General features: G+C 38.5%; 1 protein-coding gene across 1 annotated transcript; it reads right to left on the reverse strand.

Moving 5' to 3' along the window:
* Positions 1-576: 576 nt before the first annotated feature.
* On the reverse strand, positions 577-24,242 carry hnf4g (hepatocyte nuclear factor 4, gamma). The gene is made up of 11 exons (XM_041814288.1): positions 24,067-24,242; positions 12,341-12,506; positions 12,051-12,145; positions 8,415-8,521; positions 8,110-8,259; positions 5,512-5,599; positions 5,044-5,196; positions 4,799-4,848; positions 4,318-4,504; positions 3,047-3,163; positions 577-1,665 (listed from the first exon to the last, which is right to left on the reverse strand). Exons 1-11 carry the CDS (start codon positions 24,095-24,097, stop codon positions 1,544-1,546), a joined length of 1,266 nt encoding a protein of 421 aa, XP_041670222.1. The 5' UTR covers positions 24,098-24,242; the 3' UTR covers positions 577-1,543.
* Between the last annotated feature and the right edge of the window lie 2,339 nt (positions 24,243-26,581).

Raw genomic sequence — 26,581 nt, forward strand, 5'->3', positions numbered from 1 at the left:
TGGATGTTTCCTGGTACTGGGACATAGTTTGGATGTTATCTGGTACTGGGACATAGTTTGGATGTTATCTGGTACTGGGACATAGCTTGGATGTTATCTGGTACTGGGATATAGTTTGTATGTTATTTGGTACTGGGACATTGTTTGGATGTTATCTGGTACAGGCTCATATTTTGGATGTTTCCTGTTACTGGGACATAGTTTAGATGTTACCTGGTACTGGGAAATAGTTTGGATGTTATCTGGTACTGGGAAATAGTTTGGATGTTATCCGGTACTGGGAAATAGTTTGGATGTTTCATGTTACTGGGTTACACAAAACTTTTTTGAAATTATGGTTTTACATTTTGGAAGAAAATACAAATAATTTAACTTTAATGTTAATCAAAGCCAAATATTTGTTTCAGTTTAGGTAACTTGTAGATCTCTGCTGTTTGATATGGAATATGTTCTCTGTATACATTCTCTATTGTTCCTCTTTGGCCACAGGAGGGCGCTGCTGCATCATTCTGTGTCTGTCACTGAGTGAATAAAAACATGAATTTCAAACAAGACAATCAGGTTTTATTTCAGGTACATTTAAATCATAAAATTAAGACATTTACACTTTATCAAAATTAACAACAAAATGCATAATCTAAATATTTCCTTTATCTTTCTCAAATATTTACAGTATGATAGTAAAATAAAAATAATCAATCCACACTCCTTTATGCATTCAACACGAACTATGTACACTGTTCTTTTAAATTACAACATTCAATTTTATTTTTCTGATCTTGATCTTAGCATCTGTGGGAAAAACACCAGAAATATTATATTCATATTTTATATCAAGATGTGGAAGTTCATTTCAGCCACATGAAAAGGAAAACAATATGAAATTAAGATAAATATTAAACTAATTCCAAAAATTAATGCCCGACTAATGAGAAAGTAATTCATATCTATAAGTTTGAAAATCAAAATTATTAAACAACAAGTCAAAATTTTGAGCTCAAACAAGCAAATTTATGAGATATAATTTCAAAACTCAGTTATTTTCTGCTGAGTATATTTCCTATGAGTATGGCTTTACATCATAATTTCAAGATTTTTAAAAATAATTTCCTTAGCTTCATATTTTTCTTTAGTGGCAGAAATGGACTTCCATAGAAAAGGGCTTAAGATTAATTTAAGAAAAAGCTTAATAAACTGAAAAAGTAGAAATGTTTTAGATCTGATTATTTTATATCTAAAGTTTATATTCAGATTTAAATTTTACATTAATCTGCCGTCACATCCCTGAGCATGCTCCCTACTGTCTCCAAATATTAAACCAGGACACTGAGCTAAAAATAAAGTGTTTTAGTCTGAAAAGACCTTAGAAATGTCCAGAAGGTTCTGCTGATGTCTCTGTAGTGTTTCATTAAAGTAGAACATTTAAAAAGTCACATATTGAAGTTTTAAAGTGCTGCTCTCAGCAGCTTAAATCACAGCCCAGTTACTGCTCCACCGGGTTAATGTCTAACCACAGACCACCAGACTGATCAGCCAGGACGGCTCAGGGATCGGTCTGAGAGGAGGCTGAGGGGCTGGCTGGAGGACAGGTGGGCTGGGGGAAGGGTTTGAACTTCTCTGGGGCTGTGCCGTTGGGGGGTGAGGGGATAGGAGTGTCTGGAGATGCTGTAAGGAGAAACAGGGACATTTATGTTATCAGGAATGAAAGAAACTATAAAATAAAATAAATCTTTATTTCATTTTATCTGGTGAAAAAAGTGTAGAAAATTTATTTAATTTTATCTGTTGATAAAACATCCAGTAACATTTATTTTATTGATTTGTTCGAGATAGTCAAGGAACATTTATTTTATTTTATCTGTTGATAAAAAGTCTAAGAACATTTTCTTCAAGTTATCTTTTAATAAAAAGTCTAGAACATTTATTTGATTTAATCAGTTAATAAAAAGTCTAGAACATTTATTTAATTTAATCTGTTAATAAAAAGTCTAGGAACATTTATTTTATTTAATCTGTTGATAAAACATCCAGTAACATTTATTTAATTGATCTGTTAGAAAAAGTCTAATCACATTTATTTTATTTTATCTATTAAAAAAGTCTAGGAGCATTTATTTTATTTAATCTGTTGATAAAACATCCAGTAACATTTATTTAATTGATCTTTTAGAAAAAGTCTAATCACATTTATTTTATTTTATCTATTAAAAAAGTATAGGAGCATTTATTTTATTTTATCTGTTGATAAAAAGTCTAAGAACATTTACTTTAAGTTATCTGTTAATAAAAAGTCTAGTAACATTTATTTTATTTAATCAGTTAATAAAACGTCTAGGAACACTTATTTTAATTCATCTTTAAAAAAATCTAGCAACATTTAATTTTATCTTTAAAAAAGTATAAGAACATTTATTTGATTAAATCTGTTAAAACAAGTCTAGGAACATTTATTTTATTTTATCTGTAAATAACAAGTCTAGTAACATTTATTTTATTTATCTAAAAGAGTCAAGGAACATTTATTTTAATTAATCTGCTAATATAAAAGGTCTAGTAACATTCATTTTAGCTAATCTGTTAATAAAAAGTCTGAGAACATTTATTTTATTTAATCTGTTAGTGAAAGTCTAGGAACATTTATTTCATTTAATTTGTTAATAAAATGTCTATGAACATTTATCTTATTTTATGATTTAAAATTTTTTAGGAACATTTATTTAATTTAATCTGTCAATAAAAAGTCTAGGAACAACTATCTTAATTTATTGGGTAATTAAAAGTCTAGGAACATTTATTTTATTTTATCTGTAAATAAAAAGACTAGGGATATTTATTTTATTTAATCTGTTAATAAAAAAAGTCTGGGAACTTTTTTCTGTTAATAAAAATTCTAAGAACATTTAGTTTATCTAATTTGCTATTAAAAAGTCTTAGAACATTTATTTTCTTAATGTGTTAATAAAAAGTCTAAGAACATTTCCGTTATTTTATCTGCTAATATAAAGTCTACTGGGGGATGAAAAAGGTAAGTACATGACGATCTTACTGATGAGTGGGGTGTGGCTGACCGCCATGGTGCTGATGACCAGGGTGTGTCCAGTCAGAGGGTCCTGGAGCTGGGTGTGGGCTGGGTGATGCAGGTGGGCGGGGTCTGACGACAGGCCTGGAAAGGAAACAGGTGTGTCATTTATATACAGTTAGAGCATCAAAACCCACCTGGGACCCCCATATGGGGTCTAAATGGACATGCTAAATCACATTAGGCTGTTTCCATGACAACATGGATAATCTGTTAACTAAAGTCAGATAATGATCGCATTTATTGATCAAACACTCTCACCTTACTACATTAGCCTATCACCTTTAATTATCTTATCTGTACCTTCAACTAATAAAGGACAACAATGAATATACTCTATAATATATTTAATAATACAGTAAATATAAGACACTTTAATGTGTATTTCCTGTTTATTCCTCTCTGTCAGCTTCTTCAGCTCCTGCACATTCAGGTTATTAAATATAATCTTATATCAGCCTTTTTCTCTGCTATGTTTTCTTCCTCAGGATGGAGGAAATAAAAACCAGAGAGCTGTGTGTGCTCCGTGTTTTCTGAGTCTGCTGTCATGGTCTCCGCTTTTTTTAGCTGCTGTAAAGAAGAAGAGACTTTTAGAGATGACTCTGCGTTTTATTTCCAGGTCTCGTCCTGTGTTTCTGCTTCCTGTTTTAGAGCACGTTTGAAGATTTCTACCTTTAACTACACTAAACATTTGTTTACAGGTGTCGCTGCAGCAGCAGCCTCTCTACAAACATGTCTATTTCAAAATAAAATACAATAAAATAAAAAAAGGTGTTTGGATAAAGTTTGTCCTGCTAAATTCCTATGTTCTTACTTGATGTTCTTTTTCCTGGAAAACTTTCCTGAATGACTAAACTTTAGGTAGAGCTGGGCAGAAATCTGGTTTGAGAATGAGAAATGTGTTCAGACTCAGATCTGGTTCGTGAATCTGGTTCAGATCTGAGGATGTAGAGCTGAGAAGTCAAAATAATATTTTTTCAGAATCATTCAGCCCAAGTTTAAATCTAATAAACACGTGTGATGCAGATATTAGAAATAAATGTGTAATAGTATTTCTAATGTGATTTCAACATAAATCAAAATGACCATGATAATGATTTTTGCAGCTTTAACTTTTTTCTTTATGCTTCTCTCCTACAGTCCAGTAACTCCAACGCTGAGGAGCTGAGGCTTTCTCTGAAGGCCACCTGATTCACTTTCCTGCAGATTTACTAACACAAACACGGCGGCCGTCTCACCTCCCAGCAGCATCTCCTGCAGCAGGTTGTCTATCTTGGCGAGGCCACAGAGCTTAATGAACTGGAGCTGTTCGATCATCTGCCAGGTGATGCTCTGCAGGGTGGGTAGCAGGAGTAGCAGCTCTCCAAAACGACCCCTGGAGTCATACTGACGATCATTAATGTAATCCTCTAGACTCATCTGGACCTAGAAACACAAGGACAAGACTCTGTCAGAGGAAGATAGGAGCTTATTAAGTATGGAGCTATTATTGCTGTAAAATGCATTAGTAGATGCGCAGATGTACACAGATCTGTGCATGCATTTTTAGATTATTGTTGCAAATAGTTTTGCAACAATAATAGCTCCATATTAAAGGTTGAGTGATACATGTGTAAAAAGGAAAAACCAAAGCATAGGTGGAATGAAATAAAGCCTCTCAGTCTACACTGATAAAAAAAACTGTAGCTCTGCAGGAATGAATGAGAACAAGCAACCTACCTGCAGACGCATGGCCTTGATCTTTGCAGGGTCCCGTAAAGACTTTGCATCTGCAGATCAGGAGGTTAAGAAAGAAGAGGAGGAGGAAGATCAGGGATGTATCCGAGTATGAGAGAGAGAAACTGATGGAACTGTTATGGTCAATCAAGTGGATCTAGTGGGCGGGGGGGGGGGCTGTTGGACGGAGACAGGGATGGCCTGATTCACTGGGACTGGTTGGTAAAATGTGAATATGTCCTTCTCACCTGGATCAAAGAAGACGATGGCCTTGAGTGCTGCATACTCGTTCTCATCTATCTGAATATCCTGGAAAGGCTGAACCAGCTCGTCCAACACTCGGTTAGCTACTCGACAGAGTTCTGGTTCAGGACTGTTCCTGTGGATCACACAGCCATTGCCTGCAGACATGGAGAGAGAGCGCTCAGTGACAGGGAGTGAAAGGAATGTGGTTCTGTGAGGTGTGTGAAACTGAAGGTGTTCATTCTGAGCTCTGTAAACATCAGTGCACGTGTTCCTCTGTGTATTTAAAGGCTCTAGCATCAGTATGATATTGGTAAATGTCTCTGTAATGATTATAGACTTTTACAATCACTAGAAACTCTTTAGAAGTCCCAGCCTTTATGTTAATCATTCTCAGCTAACTCAACATTTGATCAGCCCTAACACTTCAACCTTTTATAAAGGAGAAAGCCTTTCTATTGGTCAGTTCTTACCTAAAAGCAGGAAGTCCTTAAATGGCATTGACCTTTTGGCGACCCCGAGCAAGAGGTGTTCCCCTGCGTGAGCCCGGAGTAAGCTCACCTGGAGACAAACAGACACCCAGACAATGATTCTACCTTCATTACAGCCATCACACAGGACAGTAGAGGAGAGTTAGTTTATGAGATTTAAGAGGCCTCAGAGGTGGATATACAGGAGATGGACTAAGATCTCACAGAAACTCAGGATTAAATGTGACTTCAGGAGAAATATACCATCATCACCCTTCTCATCATCTGACATCATAAAGGAGCTTGTGTTCTTGCTGCTTTTCAATATTTCTCCAAGCATGGTCATTTTTATAAATTACATAGAGGATAATTAATGCTATCAGCTGGATGTCCCAGCATGCTCTCTGTTTTGCAACCAGGGAGACCTGGATCTGAGGGAAGTGTTGGCTGAGGAGAGGGTTGGGCTGGATCTTCACCAAACTTTCAGGGAATATTGGGATAGTGACAGGGAAGAATGATGAGATTTTGGTGATGATCCGCGCACCCGTTCGGTTTTTCTCAGACTTTGAAATTTTGAACACCATAGTAATCAATGGGAGCGTAAGTTCCTCGGTGGCGCTGTTTAGGCGTGGGTCTGCCGCCTCAGACGGCCATTCTAGTTAATAATAACTTTGTTTCACTGGTGGGATTTTAGATGAGGGAGGTTCTGATGGGAGAAGCAGTAAAAATGATCACACTAACACCACATATTTAAGGATTCTACACACTAAAAAAGGAGGAAACCAAACTCTCCCGCATGAAAATAGTAGTAAAAACTGTTAAACAACAATAATAAAGGCAATTATAGTATTTTCACATTTCATTTCTGGATATCTGGTTTCTTCCTTTTATAGTGTGCATATATTATCATGGGCTGCATGGTGGTGCAGTGGCTACAGCTGTCTCCTCACAGTAAGAAGGGTCCTGGTTTGAATCCCTGTCAGACTCAGACAGGACCTCTCTATGTGAGTAAGCATGTTCTCTCTGTGCATCCTTGGGATCTCTCTTGCTCCTCCCACAGTTCAAAAGCGTTCAGGTCAGGCGACTTTGCTCACTTCAGGTGTAAGTCTACCTGCTTGTTATCTCTGTGTGTCAGTTCTGTGACTGAATGGAGACCAGAGCAGGGTGTAACCACACCTCTAACCCAGAGACCGCTGAGAGAAACCCTCGCTCCTCACCAGCTCCACCCACTTCTCTAAGAGACAGTCTACTATTATTTAGCAAAAATGGAGAGAAAAAAACATCCAACATCCCCAGCTTCACAAACATTCCATTCTCTGTCTTTGAAGATGTCATCCACTCACGTGTAAAAAACATTCCATCCTTGCCATTTGCTTGCAGGCCAGTCTTAAAACCAAGTCATCATACCAGTCTAACCAGTACTCCTTGGGTTTATTTTCTTATTAGTTTCCATTAAAAATATATCTATGACCAAATGAAGGAGAAAAGCTGTTAAAGAGGCTTAGCAAGACTCTGGTCTCAGTCCTAGACTCCTCTAGACTCTAATAAGTCCCAGACTTCTCTAGACTCTGGTCTCAGTCCTTGGCTCCTCTAGACTCTGGTCTCAGTCCTTGGCTCATCTAGACTCTGGTCTCAGTCCTAAACTCCTCTAGACTTTGGTCTCAGGGAGGCAATCAGGAGGATCCTGATCAGAAGTCTGAACCAGCTCTAGACAGCAGAGGCTCTAATAGCTTTCTAATCACAGTAATGTCTCTGAGGAAATCACTGCCTAAATATTTGTTTTCTTCTCTGCTTGACTAAAGAGATTCTGTTCTACTGCAAACAGAAATCTCTCTGTAAAAGTCTCTTTGTTTGACCAGCCACACCTAAAAGCAGACATTTATGATTCTGTTTAACAAAGGAACAAGTCTGGTTTCTTCATGTAAATATGGGATTAAAACGAGGTGAGAGTCATCAGTCAAACATCAGCCTCATTACAGATGAACCACGGCTGTAGATTAAAACATTAGGTAATGTTTCTCAGCCTCCTTTAGACAGTTCTAGTGTTGTTGCTGTGTTAGCGGAGCAGTGGGTTCTTACTGAAGGACTGTTACCACTCTGACAGACTCCACAGTTATCAGCAGAGCTGATTATAACATTACATTCCTCTTTTCCAGCATCATGTATCAAGAACAAACAGACTGCCTGTGCAACATCCTGAATTTACGGGAAATATTCTTCCAAGATCCACACAAATTTCCTTAAATTTCAAAAAGAAATTACCAAAAAAAAAAAAAAATCTGCTAAATTGAAAAACATACTTTTAAAGTATCCTATAAAAAGTTCCAAATAAGTTCTTCAAATATTTATCAAATGTGTCTGTAAAACTTTGTCATCAGGCCTAAACATTCCAAGAAAATTTACACAAAGATTTCATGTAAATTTTTAACATTTTCGAGCAACTACTCCAAAAATGTGTTACACTCAAAAATTCCATCAAAATGGCTGAAATAGGAAAATTCAAGAAACACCCTTAAAATGTTCTCTGATATTTCCATGGAAATACTTTAAAATTTCAAAGAACCCTCCATCTGTTAATCTGCGGCATGGCGGTCTTATTACCTGGTCGTCCAGTGGCAGCTCTCCAAAGGCGGGGATATATTTGGCCCATTCCACCAGAACCAGGAGTTGCTGTCTGGTGGAGTCACAGACGTCTCCAATGTTGGCCGATTTCTGCTCCGATATGTCGACCAGCCCCACAGGAGCGGTGATCTAGAGAGAGTGGAGAAATAGAAGTCTTCAGGGTCACTCTGTCCAACTGTTTTTAAACTAAAATTGTCTGGATTACTACTTGAAATCAGCTAAAACTAAGTTTGTGGTTGAACTAGGTTTACTGTCAAATATCAGGTAAGAACGATGACTCTAACCTGCTGAGACAGAGCTTCAGCCTGGGCTAAAATAGAGATGGTGGGGAGATCCTGGGAGTCTGGGAGACTTCTCCTTGAGCTGATCCGATCTCTCTCATTCTGTACAGCTGAAACACAGAGTTAGCATGTTTACATGCAGCTCAGACACCGAGCTGAAATTAGTCAGTGTGTTTACATGCAGCTGCAAACGCAGAGCTAAAGATAGTCAATGTGTTCACATGCAGCTCAGACACAGAGCTGAAATTAGTTTACATGCAGCTCAAACACAGAGCTGAGGCCTGTGTGACAAAGCTGGATTAACAAGGCTGGGATATCTCTCTGTTAGCTAGATTGACTTATCAAGGCATTCGCAATCCAGATCAGCTGTACGACGAAGCTGGTTATCAACTCGCTAATTGCAGCCAGAGTTTTCCAATCTGGATCAGTGCGCGCTCACATAAAAAGGGTGGTGTTTGTAGCGTCTGACCAACCACAAATGGAGAAACTCTGCAGAGCAGCGTATTTCTCAATGGAGGAACAGACAATCATTCTTAAAAAATATGAGGAATTTAAAGCAATCATCCAGGCCAGAAGCTACACTGTTGCCACAGCAAAAGCCAGGAAGGAATGCTGGCAAAAAATTGCAGACTCTGTTAATGCGTAAGTTCATCAGATTAAACAATATTATTCATCGGACAATATAAACAGACATCACTCTGATCACTCAATTTCACTTTATTACGGCACAGATGTTTGGGGCAGAGCTTTCCCAGCCAATTTGTGTTGTAATATTAATTCCTCACTGTGATTAGTACCACAAAATACAGTTATGAACATGATAAAAATATTAAATGTACAGTGGTCACACCCGGCTCATGTTTCTGCGACAGTGCAGACTCCCTGAAGATCCGGGAGTCCTTAACAGACCCTGGCCACTTAGCCACAAGGCTGGTGACCATCATTTGATGGGGGAAATGGGCAAAAACTGGCAAAAATGGGGGAATAAATGGCATTTAATGGCAAAATGCAGCTTAATGAGTGGAAAATGGGTGAAAAAAAATGCCAATAAGCGCAAACATTTGCATAGAGCAGGATGAAATAGGCAAAAACTGGTGAAAAATTGGCAACAACAGGATGAAAGTGGCAAAAAAAAGTGTCCAAAGTGGGCTTAAAGCAGTAGAAATAGATTACAAGTGGCAAAAAAGGGGGAAAATTGGTTGACAATTAAAGCAAACTGTATAATTGTGGGAAACAAACAGATCAATGTAACTTGCAATGGATCATTTCTGAAGTCAAAGTTTCTCATTTTTATGGTTGGGGTGGGGGATAATATTTGAAATCAACACATAAGAGAGCCACAAATCATCACAATAGAGCCACATGTAGCTCCAGAACCACAGGTTGAGTATCACTGATCTATACCTTTCGTATAGGATGTCATCAGGTAAATTGAAAGGATTGCATCTATCCCTAAATATTCTTTCTCTCCTAAGCGCTCTTCCGTGCACCAACCAGGATCTTCTAAGAATGGGCAGGCCATTTTCCAAGAGAACTGATTGGTCAGAAGGTGGTGCTTTTATACTTGCTGATCTCTAATCCAGAACATAACCTGCTCCGGAGCAGGTTAGCTGTTAAACTTAAGTTACCGCGGTGATTTATCCCAGTAAGAAGTGAGCCAGCTTCGTCGTACAGAAAATCCAGGGTTAATCCTGAAGTTATCTCGATAAGAGAAAATCCAGCTTTGTCATACAGGCCTCTGAAGTCAGGAGGTGTGTTTACATGCAGCTACAACCACAGGGCTGAGGTTAGTCAGAGTGTTTACATGCAGCTGAAAACACAGAGCTAGAGTTAGTCAGTGTGTTTACATGCAGCTAAAAACACAGAGCTAGAGTTAGTCAGTGTGTTTACATGCAGCTAAAAACACAGAGCTAGAGTTAGTCAGTGTGTTTACATGCAGCTCAGACAGAGCTGAAATTAGTCAGTGTGTTTACATGTAGCTCAGACACAGAGCTAGAGTTAGTTAGTGTGTTTACATGCAGCTAAAAACACAGAGTTGATGATAGTCAGTGTATTTACATGCAGCTAAAAACACAGAGTTGATGATAGTCAGTGTATTTACATGCAGCTAAAAACAGAGTTGATGATAGTCAGTGTATTTACATGCAGCTAAAAACAGAGTTGATGATAGTCTGTGTATTTACATGCAGCTAAAAACAGAGTTGATGATAGTCAGTGTATTTACATGCAGCTAAAAACACAGAGTTGATGATAGTGTATTTACATGCAGCTAAAAACAGAGTTGATGATAGTCAGTGTATTTATATGCAGCTAAAAACACAGAGTTGATGATAGTGTATTTACATGCAGCTAAAAACAGAGTTGATGATAGTCTGTGTATTTACATGCAGTTAAAAACAGAGTTGATGATAGTCAGTGTATTTACATGCAGTTAAAAACAGAGTTGATGATAGTCAGTGTATTTACATGCAGCTAAAAACAGAGTTGATGATAGTCTGTGTATTTACATGCAGTTAAAAACAGAGTTGATGATAGTCTGTGTATTTACATGCAGTTAAAAACAGAGTTGATGATAGTCTGTGTATTTACATGCAGTTAAAAACAGAGTTGATGATAGTGTATTTACATGCAGCTAAAAACAGAGTTGATGATAGTGTATTTACATGCAAGTGTATTTACATGCAGCTAAAAACAGAGTTGATGATAGTCTGTGTATTTACATGCAGTTAAAAACAGAGTTGATGATAGTCAGTGTATTTACATGCAGCTAAAAACAGAGTTGATGATAGTCTGTGTATTTACATGCAGTGAAAAACAGAGTTGATGATAGTCTATGTATTTACATGCAGTTAAAAACAGAGTTGATGATAGTCTGTGTATTTACATGCAGTTAAAAACAGAGTTGATGATAGTCAGTGTATTTACATGCAGCTAAAAACACAGAGCTAGAGTTAGTCAGTGTATTTAGATGCAGCTATAAACTTAGAGCTGTTATCTTTACAAGTTTCCTCCAATCAGACCAAAGTGGACCAGGCATTCTGAGAATACTCCTTAGCTGGACTCTGACCCAGAGGTTAATGGACACAAATTCAAACAGGAATAAGTCCAGTTAGCAGCAGCATTAAAGCTTCAGTCTGATTTATTAGAGTCAGTTGTCTAATGCTTTTTTAAAACAGCATAAAGGAAACAACAGCAGACTCTATGACTGTTAATATTTATGATAAAAAGTCCAAGAGCGAGGCTGCCATCAGCAGGACGAGTCAAACGTTAACCAGTAATAATCCAGAACAACATGTTTGAATAACACATGATTGTGTGTCATAAAGCTCTGAGCCAAGGTTAGAGCTCTCATAAATACACCACCTCTCTCTCTCTCTCTCTCTCTCTCTCTCTCTCTCTCTCTCTCTCTCTCAGTAATCACTGATTTCACTGATTTTATGGTCTGGGTGATTCCGACCATCCTGGAGAGATTCAACAACAACTCTTCCTTCAGTGTGCCCAGGTTTCAGTCTCTCTAAGTTATGGGTACATTAAAATACACACTAAAACTCTAGGTAGCATAAATAACTCCACAGACTTTAGTGAGCATGGTTGATCTTCTCTCTTCTGTAGGATCAGGAGTTTTAGATGCTTCTTTACCTTCCTTCTTCATGCCCGCTCTGAAGCATTTGTTGAGTCTGCAGAATCGACACTGGTTCCTCTTATCTTTGTCCACAACGCACTGTCTGCTGAACCTGGACACAACAGACAAATATGAGGATGAAGGGGGCTTTACAAAGGAAACTGATGGTAAAATGTAGCAGGACACAAGTTTCTTTGAGTCTGTGGAATGATGGCTGAAGATAAGAACAAATTCTTACATTGTATTTACAGTATAACTGCATTTACAGTAGACAGAAGTATACTGATTCAGTATGATCTTGTCTTACCTGCAGGAATAAACGTGGTTCTTGCGTATGGAGCGTCTGAAGAAGCCTTTACAGCCATCACAGCTGGACGCTCCGTAGTGTTTCCCCGTGGCTTTGTCCCCACAAATAGCACAGTTACTGCTCACGCCGTCTGGACCGGGCAGGTTTGGCTCTGTCGGCATGCTGTCTGGAACACATCAGCGACAGAGGTTAATACTGCTGAATTTGCATGGATTAATTGTTTATTTATGGTGAGTTTTCAAAATAAAAGTTTAAGTCCATTAATAATGTCAATAAGACATCATGACTCCCACTTCAGTTGTTGTCTTAAATGTAGTTAAATTATTAATTTACATGAACACTTAAAAACCAACAATCTCTCCCTCAAGTTGACTGTCTGAAAATTGACGGTTATGATCAATTTGGCAAAAAATGGAGGGAGATAGCCCCAACATCCCCAGCTTCACAAACATTCTGTCCTCTGCCTTTGATGGTGTCATCTATTCAAAATCTTAATTGTTCTTTTGAGAGATGATGTCATCCTTTGACATTTATAAAACATTTCATATTCTGTCTTTGAAGATGACATCATCCTATGGTGTTAATGAAACCTTTCATATTCTGCCTTTGAAGATGACATCATCCTTTGATGTTTAGAAAACATTTCATATTCTGCCTTTGGAGATGACTTCATCCTTTGAAGTATAGAAAACACTTCATATTCTGTCTTCGAAGAAGACATCATCCTTTGATGTTTAGAAAACATTTCATATTCTGCCTTTGGAGATGACTTCATCCTTTGAAGTATAGAGAACATTTCATATTCTGTCTTTAAAGATGACATCATCCTTTGATGTTTAGAAAACATTTCATATTCTGTCTTTGGAGATGACGTCATCCTTGAAGTATAGAAAACATTTTCTATTCTGCCTTTGAAGATGACATCCTTTGATGTTTAGAAAACATTACCTATTCTGCCTTTGAAGATGACATCATCCTTTGAAGTTTATAAAACATCTAATTTTCTGCCTTTGAAGATTATGTCGTCCTTTAATGATTACAAAAGATTCCATCCTATCATTTTGCATGCAGGTCAGTCTAGGCCCATAGCTATCAATCCAGTCTAACCAGCACCAACAAGTTTATTATATTTTATATATAATGTAAATATTTATATAAATAATATAGTATAAATATTATATAAATTGTTTATCAGTGTATCCTTAAAATCATGTTTAGCCAAAGAACTCTACAATTCTGTTGAATGCATTAACACTGACACTCACATCCAGCAGATCCACGACCAAAGGAGTCAATGTTGGACCAATTTCAGCTCCACATGCTGAGATGACATCCAGCTATCTCTTCTGGTCAATAAAACACCTTTATGACACATTCCTGTGATCCCTGCCTAAACACTTTTATTAACACGTTGATTTTATGACCCAACCCTACCCTTTCTGCTCCAAACCGCCACAGATATACGAGAGAGAGAGAAAACTCAACACTCATGCAGAAACATCTGATCCATTTTCCCCTCACTGATGTAAAAAGGCAGCTGATCTCACTCTTACAGTAAATATCTGAGGTTGCCTGTCACTACTGGAGCCTCTAATATAATTACTAACCTGACTGATTTCCTCTGTTTATAGATGCCGGTTTACCTCCTGATGGTTTCACATCCCTGTCTCACAAACCAGCAGTCCTCTTCATATAGTTCCTCTTTACTTCACATTAAAGCTCAGAGACATCAACGGGGTTTTCCTCTGATTTAAATTTCAAACACATGAATGAGCTCAGCAGCAGTGCATTTCAGTATCAGTAAAATGAATCATGGTGGGGGATTATACATCTGCCAAGTGTCTGATGTAAATAAGCAGGATGATTAATTAAAGGAGAACTATTCATTCTCAGAGCAACTCAAACAGCTTTACTGAGTTAAAAACAGAACATTAACATTAAAAGACAGCAAGAAGTCTCCGAAAATAAACTATATATACAACAAGTAAAAAGAAATTACATCAGGAAATTATAAGACCTGAAAAAACAAACTATATCTTAAAATATCAGGTATCTGCTGTGCCAAAAACATTTTTACATGCAGGTCTCCCCTGATCAAACAGATTACATTTGAATTATTCACCCTAGAACACTCTCCTGAGGGTATAACCCCAGAATGACCTCTCAGGGTTAAGGTCTGGTTTGAACTTCTCTGTCAGATCCATGCAGCAGCATATGTCATAGGTTTGAATGGTCCTGAATCTGCAGAAGTCCATGTGCTGAACCTGACATAGACCAGCTTAAAAATATGACTAAATGCTAAAACAATTCAGGCTACAAGCTCCGTGATTGGTCGACTGGGTAGCACTGGTGACCACCAGTCTCTGAGAAATGCCTACAGACTGATTGTACAAACTCTGCTGTGACATGAATGTCTGCAGATGGAGATTCAACAGATCATATCTACTCACTGACATCTTCTCTCAGATGACACATGAGTGCACAAACTTCCCCATTCTCTACCTCAGCTATTTCAGCCACTGTGCTCTTCATCTCTGCTGATGTCTCTCTTTTCTTCTATATAATAACCGCAGTATAATTACCCGATGATCAATATTTATCTGCTACATTATAAAACACGTACTTTCGGTTAGCATAATTTCTACACAAACAAGCAGAAATCTCTGGCAGTGGGACCTCAAACCTGCGGTAAAACTAGAATAGAAATCACACAGCTAACTAGTGTCTTTATTGGAGTTCTGTAGACCTACAGAGACACAAAAACATACCAGTATGTAGTGCATTCAACAACACAGGTCACAACAACGCCGCTACAGCATAGATTCAATGCAGAAGCCTAAACCAGGCTTTAGGCTCACAGCTTGCTCCATCTGTACAGGAAACAGCTGTAAGCTGGCCTGGAAAATCCCTGCTTGGTTCTGTGGTGTAAAAATCCACTCACAGGTTTTATCCTTCAACCTCTCAAAGGTGAAATAGATAACTAAGAGTTAACTAGAGTTAACTAAAGATAATGAAGAATTAACTAGAGTTATCAAGAGTTAACTAGAGTTAACTATGAGCTAACTAGTGTTAACTAGAGTAAACTAAGAGTTAACTACAGCAAACTAAAAGTTAACTAGCATTATCAAGAGTTAACTCTACTTAACTAACAGTTAAGTAGAGTTAACTAGGGTTAACTAAGAACAAACTAGTTACCTAAGCATTAACTACAGTTAACTAAGAGCTAAGACTTAACAAGCATTAACTAGAGTAAACTAAGAGTTAACTTCAGCTAAATAAAAGTTAACTAGCGTATACAAGAGTTAACGCTAGTTAACTAAGAGTTAACTAGAGTTAACTTTGAGTAAAAAAGAGTTACCTAAGCATTAACAAGGGTTAACTAGAGTTAACTATGAGTTAACGAGGGTTAACTAAAGTTAACTACAGTGGTAATGGTGTACATTCAAGTAAAATGCAGGACAGGAAAGTCATCACCTGCAGGAAATAATGTTTGTGACCGGTTGATAAAGGACTTCTTTCCTTGTCCCAGTAGGCTGACCACACCCGATGATTTTAGCCTGACTTTAGTTCAGTTTACTCCCAGTGATCTTTGGAGCTTGGTGTAGTTCAAGGTTTGGCAAGAACGACTATTAGTCCCCACTATCCTCCAGTGTTGTCACCATCATCTTACCTCTCTCAGAGCCTCCCTGATTTCTAATCATACATTTTAACATGTTTGATATTTGTGTTTATCGGTCAGACTACTTCTGAAGGAAACCAACCAGGTATTATCACCAATCAGATCATACTATTCAAGAACTTTTGGTGTCCCGTGTTTCTATAAACAGGCAAGATTTGAGAATCATATGTGTTCAAATGATCCCCCCTTACTTTTTATGTCCCACACCGGGGCGATCAGATGCTTCTAGACGTAACAAAAAGCAAAAATTGACACCACTGCTCTGTTCCAGCATGGGCGGCTGCAGCAGGTAAAGTGTCTTCCTGAGTGAACAGCTGTGTCACTGATCTCGGCTGCTGTAGTAGCAGCTCTGTTTGAGAAAACAGAAGAGCCATCTTCTGTTCTGGGTGAAGAATCAGTGGGAGACCTTGGCTGCCAGCGAAACACCACTGCTCGTATCATGTTTATCACTCGAGTTGGGGAGGCGAGCCCTGAATGGGCTCTAGACTCTGGTTTCCAGTGCCTGGCCCAGCAGTGGCTGTAGGAGCAGCACTTAAGGCTTGCAACACAGTGATGCAGCACTGGTGTGTTTTGGGCTTTACCATCCAACAAGAACACACTTTACAACTCTCTACACCTCAGACATGATCTATGCTTTACTTCTGATACAACTGAGATGATCTCTATTTAACTGTCTTTCAGTGATATCCAAAGGTAGATGACAACCACACCTGTGCTATGCTACACATTATTAGAGGCTATGGAGCATGCTCAGAAAAGCTAGTCAGGTTTGGGTCTGATTGAGCTGCATGAAGAAGATTTAGATGTCTCTAGACATTTGATTTAGTATTCTATCATTCTACAGCTTTACTCTTGCAACACACTGTTAAGCCCTTCTGCTCATCAGCCTCTTGGTTAAAGCCTGGAGGCTATGGAGCACGCTCAGATTAGTTCAGTTTGGATCTGATAGAGGTCTGTGGTGAAATGGTGCCTGCAGAAGCGGGTGTAATTCCTCTCTGAAGCAACAAAATTTAAGCAAAGCTTACAGGCTACTTTTCCATTCCTTGCACTAAAATGAATAAATAGATAAATAATAAACGGCCTTTGGTTTGCACAATAATCGAAACCTTCTGATGCATGATGTCTGTTAGTCAGGATCTCTTTGGAGTTATAATGAAGGGAACAAGCTGATAGAAAGTAGAGCTGCTGTTCACATTGCTATCCCAAAATCAGCCCCGCCCAACTCTACCTGTGATGGACTTACCTGTGATAGTCCTAACGCAACCAATTAGAGGCAGACCCAGGCAGGCCATGCCTTCACCATCCCAGGAAAGAAATACACAGCTGCTACTACTTGTAACTGATGTGAGGGGATTTAGACAGGGTATCCTCTGTTCACCTGCATACCAGCACTACACTACACTAGTGTATACATGCATGAGTCAATGATCTCTAATTCTACCATTTTTGGTTGAGCCACTTTGAGACTCTCCCTTAGTCTGGCTTTAGTCTGATATGTTTCCATGACTTTTAAAGTCCAGGGTTACTCTCACTAACATGATCATGTGACTCAATAGCTGCATGTAAACATCCGGACTGATCAGATAAATGCATTAAACAGATCTTTAGTGTTACAGTGAATGAGCTAACCTCCATGTAGAAGCCTATTCTCCCTCTCTTACCTCCTCCATAGAGCACATCGGCGTTCTCGAAGCCCAGCGTGCTGTAGGAGGGATCCAGGCCTTCACAGTAGTTGGCTACCTCCATATCCAGTAGAGATTTACTCTGAGACTCTGAGGGAAACTTCATTCCTGTGTCTCCTCTCCTCTCTCTCTCTCTCCTTACTGTTTCCTTTCTCCCTCATGAAACTTTACAAACATGACAAGGTAGATTCCTTCATAAAAGATCTATGACCCTGCCTGATTGGCCTGGGACCAGGAGGAGGCGGAGCCCAGGTGAAGCCTTCTCACCTTATTGCACATGACTTATCTGTCCTCGTCTCTCACTTATCACAGGGATGGAGAGATAGCGCTTGAGGAGATAGTTCTATTACCGTGATCTTCGTCTTAAAGGAAACCTGCATGATGATCCTTATGAGATGAACATTACAGTTTTTAATATGTAGGATGTGCAAAAAAGAAACACAACAGGTTAATACAAAGAGATCAGCATGTAGGCTGCTTAGTTGTGCAATGCAATCTGGGTAATGAAGTGAAATGTTTGTACTGTTCTTCTGCAGGACAGCAACTTCCTCCTTGGCATTCTCTTACAAACTGTTCTCAGGTTAAAATTAAAAAGCCTAAAGCAATAAGACTCTTTGAACAGTAATAATGCATCAGAATCTGTTTTGCTGCTAATTTTTTACTTTTAAGCTGCATGGTGCTGCAGTGGTTAGCACTGTCGCCTAGGTTAGGATACCAGGAGAGATGGGGCATGGTCCTGGAGCAGGCCTGGAGGATGGCCATCAGGATGCCAGAGCAGGACAGGACCAAGGTTGACATGCCAAAGTGGTAAACCGCATATACTGTCTTGCCTTACCTGTCCCTCATTATGTGGGCAAAGCAGCTCAGTCACAGACAGGAAACCCAGTCCTGGAGAGGCTCCTATGGTCACACTGACATACATACGGGGGTCACAGACCGCATCCAGAGAGCAATGAGAAAGAATGATGAAAACACACCAATAATACTACTGGTACCAACCAAAAACAATACATGGGATGCCATTGAAAACATAAACAGGAAGACCGTATAGGACAGGTAAGAGAGAACACCAGAAAGAACACGAGAAGAAAACATCTGGAAGGTGTACATGATCTATCAAAGAAAAGTTGGAACAGGAGAACTTAAATCAGTGCTATCAGACCATCGCAGAGGGAAAAACCACATTATGGACTGGATTAACACCAGAGTTCTTCATCTAGAGATCAACAAGAACCACCAAAGGACCAGGGGAGACATCGAGACTCTCAGAAACAGGCCCACAGGACTATGAACCAGGACCAGGGGGATAACAGGTTACCCCACACCTGAAAAACTGTCCTCAGCACAGGGCGTGGTCAGCCTGTCAATCAAGATGAGATGACCAAAACTGGATAAGATCAGCTGATCAGACACATCACAGCAACATCACATGACTCTTCTGAGGAAGACTGCAGGAAGTCAGCAGTCAAAACGTGTCAGGGAAACTAAAGACTCTACAAGCCTGTCAATATAAAAGATGATATGAGCTGAAATGATTAACATGTCAGTGAGATTTATTTATAGAGCTTCTAAGGTTCTGTTTTTACAGCCACTAGCATTAGCGTTGGAGTGTGTTAGAGTGTGTTCTTCACAGTCTTCCTAATCTAATCAATAAACCAATAATCGCCCTGCTGCTTCAGCAGATATAATCTATAAAGACACAAAGCAGAGTGGAAAACAAAGCTGATATCTTCCTCTGACTCTTCTATAAAGAACCTGAGCTCTCTGACCACTAACAAACAACATAAGTATATAAAAAATGTAATCTGTGTTTAATGATCTTTAAAAAAAGACTGAAATAAACTACATAGTCGCTTTTATAATGAGCAAAGTGAATCATCATGCTGGTTGACATTTTTTTTTCAAAGATCTAAGGTTTGAATTCTGAACTCTGGGGAAAAAAACTCAGAGTTTTGACATCATAGTAAGAATTAAAACACAAAAAAATCAGAATTCTGACTTTTCTCTCAGTCTTAAAAAGAAAAAAAAACAACAACTTTGTCTCAAAAAGGGAAAAGCACCTCATTTAAGAAAACAGAAATCAAACCTATAGAAACAGTAGAATGTCAGCTGTGTCCACCCTCTCTGACCAATCACATCACCTTGAGCTCTGACTGTACTTCATCTCCAACACATGCCCTACTAACATTTAGAAACCTTTTATGCTTCCACTGATCACGTCTTATTCAAATACTTGTACTGATAAAGTGTCCACTGTGATTTTCATTGAATAGAACAAAAACAATGTTTGTCTGATGTAAAAATATGACATCCCACTAAAGAAAATGAGGGCCTGTAGAGTCTTCTTACACCATGTTGTAAAGAGGAACCAGCTGGATAAATCACTGGGCAACAGCCAATCATGGTTTAAGATATTATGAGTGACACAAAGCCTAGCCAATCAGGTTCCAGGGGGCTTTGGCATCCTAAAAACAACTTCCTAGTTACAACCCTATAGTTCCATGTTTATCTTTTGAACCAGGATTTTGCAGTTTAGTGTTTCTGCATGAATTCTACTGTCAGCTGTTGGTAATACCAGTAAACATTCTACTGTTTCCACTGCTTTATTTAGGGAAAAATTGAGCTTATGAAGGCAGCAGGGATATTTAAATCATGAGGGAACATGAGAAGAGAAAATAAGATGAGAGTTAATCAGTTGTCAGCGGGTGAACTCCTCGTTCTACACAGGAATGCTGTAAACACTTTGATTTACCACCATAAACCAGTTAAAGTGTCACAGCCCGCCTATTTTACACCAGTTCTTTTATTACTCTCAGTCTTACTGTGAGGCTTCAAGCTAATCAGTGTGGAGTATTGTGTTAGAGAGGGCTGTAAATGATAAGAGGCAGTATGATGGCCTACATCAGTAATGATTGAGCCAGAACATGACCCAGCATGGAGGAGCTTTGGTTCTCTAGGATGGATGGAATCAGGGATCAATAACTGGAAATAAGGAGAGGGAGGGAGACAGAGAGACAGAGAGAGAAAGAGAGGGTTGATGGTGTTTATCAGGAAGCTCGACCACTTTTCCAAAAGGTGCCAACTATGGCCAACTATTTGGTAGGGATGGATGGGAAATGCCAGACAACCCCAGCTTCACCAGCCTTCTGTCTTTTTTCCTTTGAAGATGATGTTATCAAGCCTAAAAAACATTCCATCCTTGCCATTAAAGATGATGCCATCAAAAATTATAAAGGACTATGTCCTTGAATTGAAGGGGGATGTAATAAAACATAAAATATTCCTGCTGCCCTGTATCCCTTTAAGACCTGCGGTAGCGCCGGCGCTCCCAATCATTTCTATCTTTAACTGCGGGTGGAATTGCAACCAAATGAGATTGAGTGTTAATTCTTTATGCATATAACACCAGAGGATGGAATGTTTTATAGCTTTAATGGATGACACCATCTTTAAATGTAAGGACAGGATATTTGAAGGATTGAAAGGATGACATCATTTCTAAAGGCAAGGGTGGAATGTTTTGTGACATTGAAGGATTACATCACCTCCAAAGGCAATGATGGAATGTTTTAATTAACGTTTAAGGATTACATCATCTCCAAAAGCAAGGATGAAATGTTTTAGAAATGTTTAAGGATGACAGTTTTGGTGTGCTGTGGAAGTTTATTCTTCCAGACATTATTACTATAACTATAGAACAACTGAAAATACTGTCATAGGGAGTGGGCCTTGAGATTCTGGCTCATCCTTAGGTAAACCGCTGCTCTGTAGATGTTGAGTGAGTTACAATGCGTAAAAAAAAAATAACTTTTTGCAACCTGTCTAAAATATGCTAGCAGTCAAGATTTTGAACACACAGTCACCAATTAACATGGTCACTAATTAAACCATAACACCGTCAGACACAGATCCTGAGCACCAGGGAAGGTGGAGATGGAGCACGGAGGAAAATATCAGCAGTTTGTTGCTCAAACTGGCAGCTGGTGAAAATTTGCTTAGGATGAATTAAAGTATGAAAAGGAGCCACAGATAACAGATTATCCAGTCCAAGAACTTAAATAAGAGTCCTTCATAATACTTTATCTCCTTCAAAATAAAATGTAATTTAGATTTAGTTCAGAATTACATCCCAGAAAGTTAAACACTTGAAAAGTATGGATTTATTCATGTTGTTATTATTATCTGACAGAAATTTGATATGATAAAAGATGAAATTCATTCATAGAAATATAATACTATGTGGCTCTACTGTGGCTCCTTCAGTAGAAAACAGGCAGTATAACAGCGAGGCCTGGTGTCCACCCAGCAACAAAAGCCATCAGCAGTCATAAAACTGGGCTAAGAGGTTCTATATGAGTGTGAACAGGTCATAACGCCATTGCCTGTGTCTACATCACAGACTTTAATAGTCTATGATCAGCCTGTCAGCTGACTCTAGTAAAACCCCACTTCCTGGTACTGAGGCAGTGGTAGAAATACACACATCAGTAGTCCAGGTTAAAAGTCTACTGAAGGATTTATTTTGCTGAACTACAGTCACCAGGATTTAACTTTTACTTCAGTCTCATTTTGTTAAAATACAAGCCACACAGTGAGATTAAGTCTGAGTTTGGATCAGAAAAATCAGGACTCTGATTAAAGAGGACTGGCAAGAAGATGAATAAATTTACAGATCCAACAATAACAGCAGCTACAGCAGTAATCACAACAATAGCAGCAACAACATCCGTAAAGGACGACACCATCTACAAAGGCAAGGATGGAAAGTTTGATAACTTTAAAGGATGACACCATCTTTGAAGGAAATGATGGAATATTTGATAGGCTTTAACAGATGACACCATCTACAAAGGCAATGATGGAATGTTTAATAGGCTTGAAAGGATGGCACCATCTTCATTGGGAAGGATGGAATGTTTGATAGCTTGAAAGAATGACACCACCTCCACCAGCAAGGATGGAATGCTTGATAGGCTTAGAAAGATGGCACCATCTTCAAAGGCAAGGATGGAATGTTTAAACAGCGTGAAAGGATGGCACCATCTTCATTGGCCAGAATGAAATGTTTGATAGGCTTGAAAGGATGGCACCATCTCCTTAGGCAAGGATGGAATGATTGATTGGCTTTAAAGGCTGACACCATCTTCAAAGGCAATGGTGGAATTTTTTTAAAAACTGAAAAGGATGACATCATCTTTATAGGCAAGGAAGAGATATTTGATTGCTTGAAAGGATGGCCCCATCTCTGTAGGCAAGGATGGAGTGATTGATAGGCTTTAAAGGATGACACCATCTTCAAAGGCAATGGTGGAATTTTTTAAAAACTGAAAAGGATGACATCATATTCAAAGGCAAGGATGGAATGTTTGATAGCTTTAAAGGATGGCCCCATCTCTATAGGCAAGGATGGAGTGATTGATAGCTTTAAAGAATAGCACCATCTTCAAAGGCAAGGATGGAACGATTTATGTGCTTTAAAGAATGACACCATCTTCAAAGGCAAGGATGGAATGCTTTATCAGCTTTAAAGGATGACGCCATCAAAGGTAGAGGATGGAATGTTGGTGAAGCTGGGGATGTTGGGGCCTTTTCCCCTCCATCTTTGCTAAACCTGATCAACAGCTGATGTCAGAAAATAATCGTGGTCAATCACAGTATGCAGGACAAAAAATATATATGAGGTACAGCAACAGAACGGAAGCTTACAGTACACCTTAATGAAAGACAAGTTGTGTTGTTACGGCAACTTTGTTAAAACAGCCATAATACGAATCATACTTTTATTATTCCAATAATTTAATAATTTCTCTGGTTAGGAAAATTGCTGGAAATATCTTAGCTAATGTAAGATCTGAAAAATGAATAACGAAGGAGTGGTCACTTTTGAATGAGTGTAGACTTTTCAGTGTAAAATTCCACCTGTTGAAGCTTTAATTTTTGATATTCTTTGATTTGAAGGAGGCTAACCCAAAAACAGCATCAGCTCTTCATTGCTGTGACTCTTCTACTGATGATGATAAACTCTGACGTGAATGGATCATCACATGATCTTTACGGACAGAGAGCATCAGAGAGGTGACAATCCTGTCTCTTTAAAACTTTGACTCTAAGAGCAGATCAACACACTCAGACCCCCAAACACACCAGAATATTCTGGACCGGCTCTAGTTAAACGACACACAGTCTGGAGGCTGACGAAGAAGGAATCACCACTGAAATACAAAACCACGTGATATAGAAGACCATGTAAGCAAACCTCCTCATGGAACTGGCAAACGTGAGCTTCAGTTCCTCAGAAAGAATCTACCGAGCTCCGCAATAATCCCAGTCTAGGTCTAATAGATCCACAGCAGGCCTGGACTCACCTAAGTTCCTCTTTTTGTCTTGAATGTGCATTTATCCCAGCGTAGGATCCTTCAGCCGTCAGAGCCACATCAGTCCGAGTGAAACTAAGAAAGCAAAATGGTCAAAGTATCCTCCCACGTTTAAGGAAAGGTTGGAGAGCTAAGCGGCAAATAATTCATGGAGACACATTGGATGGCGCCACCATCGCCCCGTCATTAGATCGATTTACTAAACAAACGGAGAGCAGGGTGGGGATGTTAAACAGTAACCCAGCACCATAAAACCAAAAGGATCAGCAGGTGTGTGAGTGTTTGCTCTGACACCACCTCCAAGGGCCCAGGAACCAGGAGGGCCCAGGTAATGTTTGACTAAATCACCTTTTCAGACATTTATTCTCTTCTCAGCTCTGCACTTCAGTCAGATCTACAGGGTCCAGGTGTTCACAGAGACCAACTAACGCACAGGTTTCATCTTACAGTAATGTTATTAACACCTTTAAACACCACCAGTCTAACCTCTACAGACCTCTACTGTGAAGCAACCAGCAGGCCAGCAGGGGGAAGTAGATCCTTAAATGTGAGTCCATTTAGAGGACAGGCCCAGGTCAGGGTGAGTCCTCAGTGTGCTAGGAAAGAAAGAACTGGTCTGGAGTCAGAATCAGGACAGAAGCTCTGTTCATCTATGGTTTGATTGACCCGGATCAGAAATTCATTAATGAAGGAAAAAAATAAAGGTTTACTTTAAGACAAACATGCTTCAGATTCAGGAGTGATGCATGCATTTTTTTTCTCTTTCAGATTTATTTAGAGGCTTATTAAAGATGAGTGGGTATAAAGGGGACAGCAGAAGCTTCATTAAAGCATGAACAGTTTATTATTGGATCAGCAGATATGAAACTTCAGCTTAAGTGAGGCTGATCTATCAGTTTCTATAAAACACGATTATGGCCACTCAATTCTATCATTTATTTTTTAAAGCACATTTTTTAAATGCATGGGGAAAAAAAATTTAATTCTGAAAATAAATTCAGAACTCTAGTTGGAATAATGTCATCGAGGTCAAAATTCTGAGATTTTATTAGAATACTGAGTGAAAAAATTTTGAGATGAAAGTCAGATTCTGACTTTTTGTAATTCAGGAAAAAAGTTAACTCTCAAAAAGACAAAATCAGTTCTTTCTTTATTTTTTAATCAGAAAAGTTTTATTAAGTTTTTTTCCCCAAAGATAATATCAAACAGTTTCACTTACAAGGTAGACATTTAACAGGTTAGTTCAAGAATACATGAAATTATCACTATAAAACAGATAAATAAATAAAAACATTTCTTTAGTTTGTGAATGTTATCGTTCTTCAATGTGCCAGGGTCAATTTACCTTTTTTTAATCTGACTATTAAAAACCTCAGAGTCTCAGCTCAAGAGAGAAAATCCTCTAGACAGCAGATCCAGAACCATAACAGGACCAAGGTAAACACACTGACAGCCCTAATAATAACTAAATCTGGATTCACGATAAATGAAGAATGATGGCAACCTGTATGACGCTCACATTCTCCTCTGTCTCCAGCTCTGATTTAATTCTCTAATCATCCTTATCTTTAACGTTAAAGTCTGTCAGCCTCCTCCTCTTCTCTCTGGTTTAATGCCTGAACGTTTAATGAGCCGCCAGCGTCACTCCTCTCTGCTGCACAGAGCGCTGCTCTCATCCTGACCAGGGACGTAGCCTGTCGTAGAACAGGCCAATCAGGGCCTCCCTGAAATCTGACAAAGCTGTTTACCATGTCAGCTGTGAAACAGGCAGCTAAACATATCTTTAGCTACATTCAGTGTGTCCACTACCAATGGGTTTTTGATTTAAAATGAGAAATCCAAAATTAAGAAACAAGCTGTTTAACAATTAAAGTTTAAAAATAGAACAGGAAAAACATGAAAAACTCCTATCCTTAGCTCATTCAGGTAGTTCATGATAAAATAGGATTAAAAAAAGAGAATAAGAAAATCAATGTTTTTATTTACCATTTATGTTTTCCAAAAATAGTCATCAACAAAAACTGTTCTCTTTTCATTTTTTTGGTTAAAAAAAGACTAATGAACAGAACACTAGTGATGTAACATTCTTTTTCCTTTTACAGTGCATTCATTATTCTTTAGTCAAAAAAAGAGAAAAACAGAAATTCAGATTTTTTTGCAAATGCAATAAAAATAAAAAAAGAAATATCACATTTACATAAATATTCATTTTCATTTTTAAAACTTGCTACATTTTCTTAAATTCTGTTTGCACGTTGTCATGAATGGGTCCTGAGTGTAGATCGAAGAGAATAAAAATATATTATTTTAACATTATCAGGCTGAAACGTAAGAAAAACTAAAAAGTGAAGGTCTGACGACTCTGTATGTGATTTGGGGCAGGTTTAGTCTATAAAGGAGGAGGCTGGGGTGGAGGAGGTGAATCTTTAGTATATAAAGGAGGAGGCTGGGGTGGAGGAGGTAAAGCTTTAGGCTTTAAAAGATGAGGCTGGGGTGGAGGAGGTGA

Source organism: Cheilinus undulatus, linkage group 19 (genome assembly GCF_018320785.1).
Source record: "Cheilinus undulatus linkage group 19, ASM1832078v1, whole genome shotgun sequence".
Taxonomy (NCBI): domain Eukaryota; kingdom Metazoa; phylum Chordata; class Actinopteri; order Labriformes; family Labridae; genus Cheilinus; species Cheilinus undulatus.

Bases quoted from the DNA above. Each gene is read 5' to 3' on its own strand.
- hnf4g (XM_041814288.1), bottom strand. From the start codon at position 24,097: ATGCACATTCAAGACAAAAAGAGGAACTTAG. The intron at 5,197-5,511 runs GTAAGAACTGAC...CCATGTCTGCAG, and splicing joins TAAGGACTTCCTGCTTTTAG to GCAATGGCTGTGTGATCCAC. The intron at 4,505-4,798 runs GTAGGTTGCTTG...TTGTGTTTCTAG, and splicing joins TCAAGGCCATGCGTCTGCAG to GTCCAGATGAGTCTAGAGGA.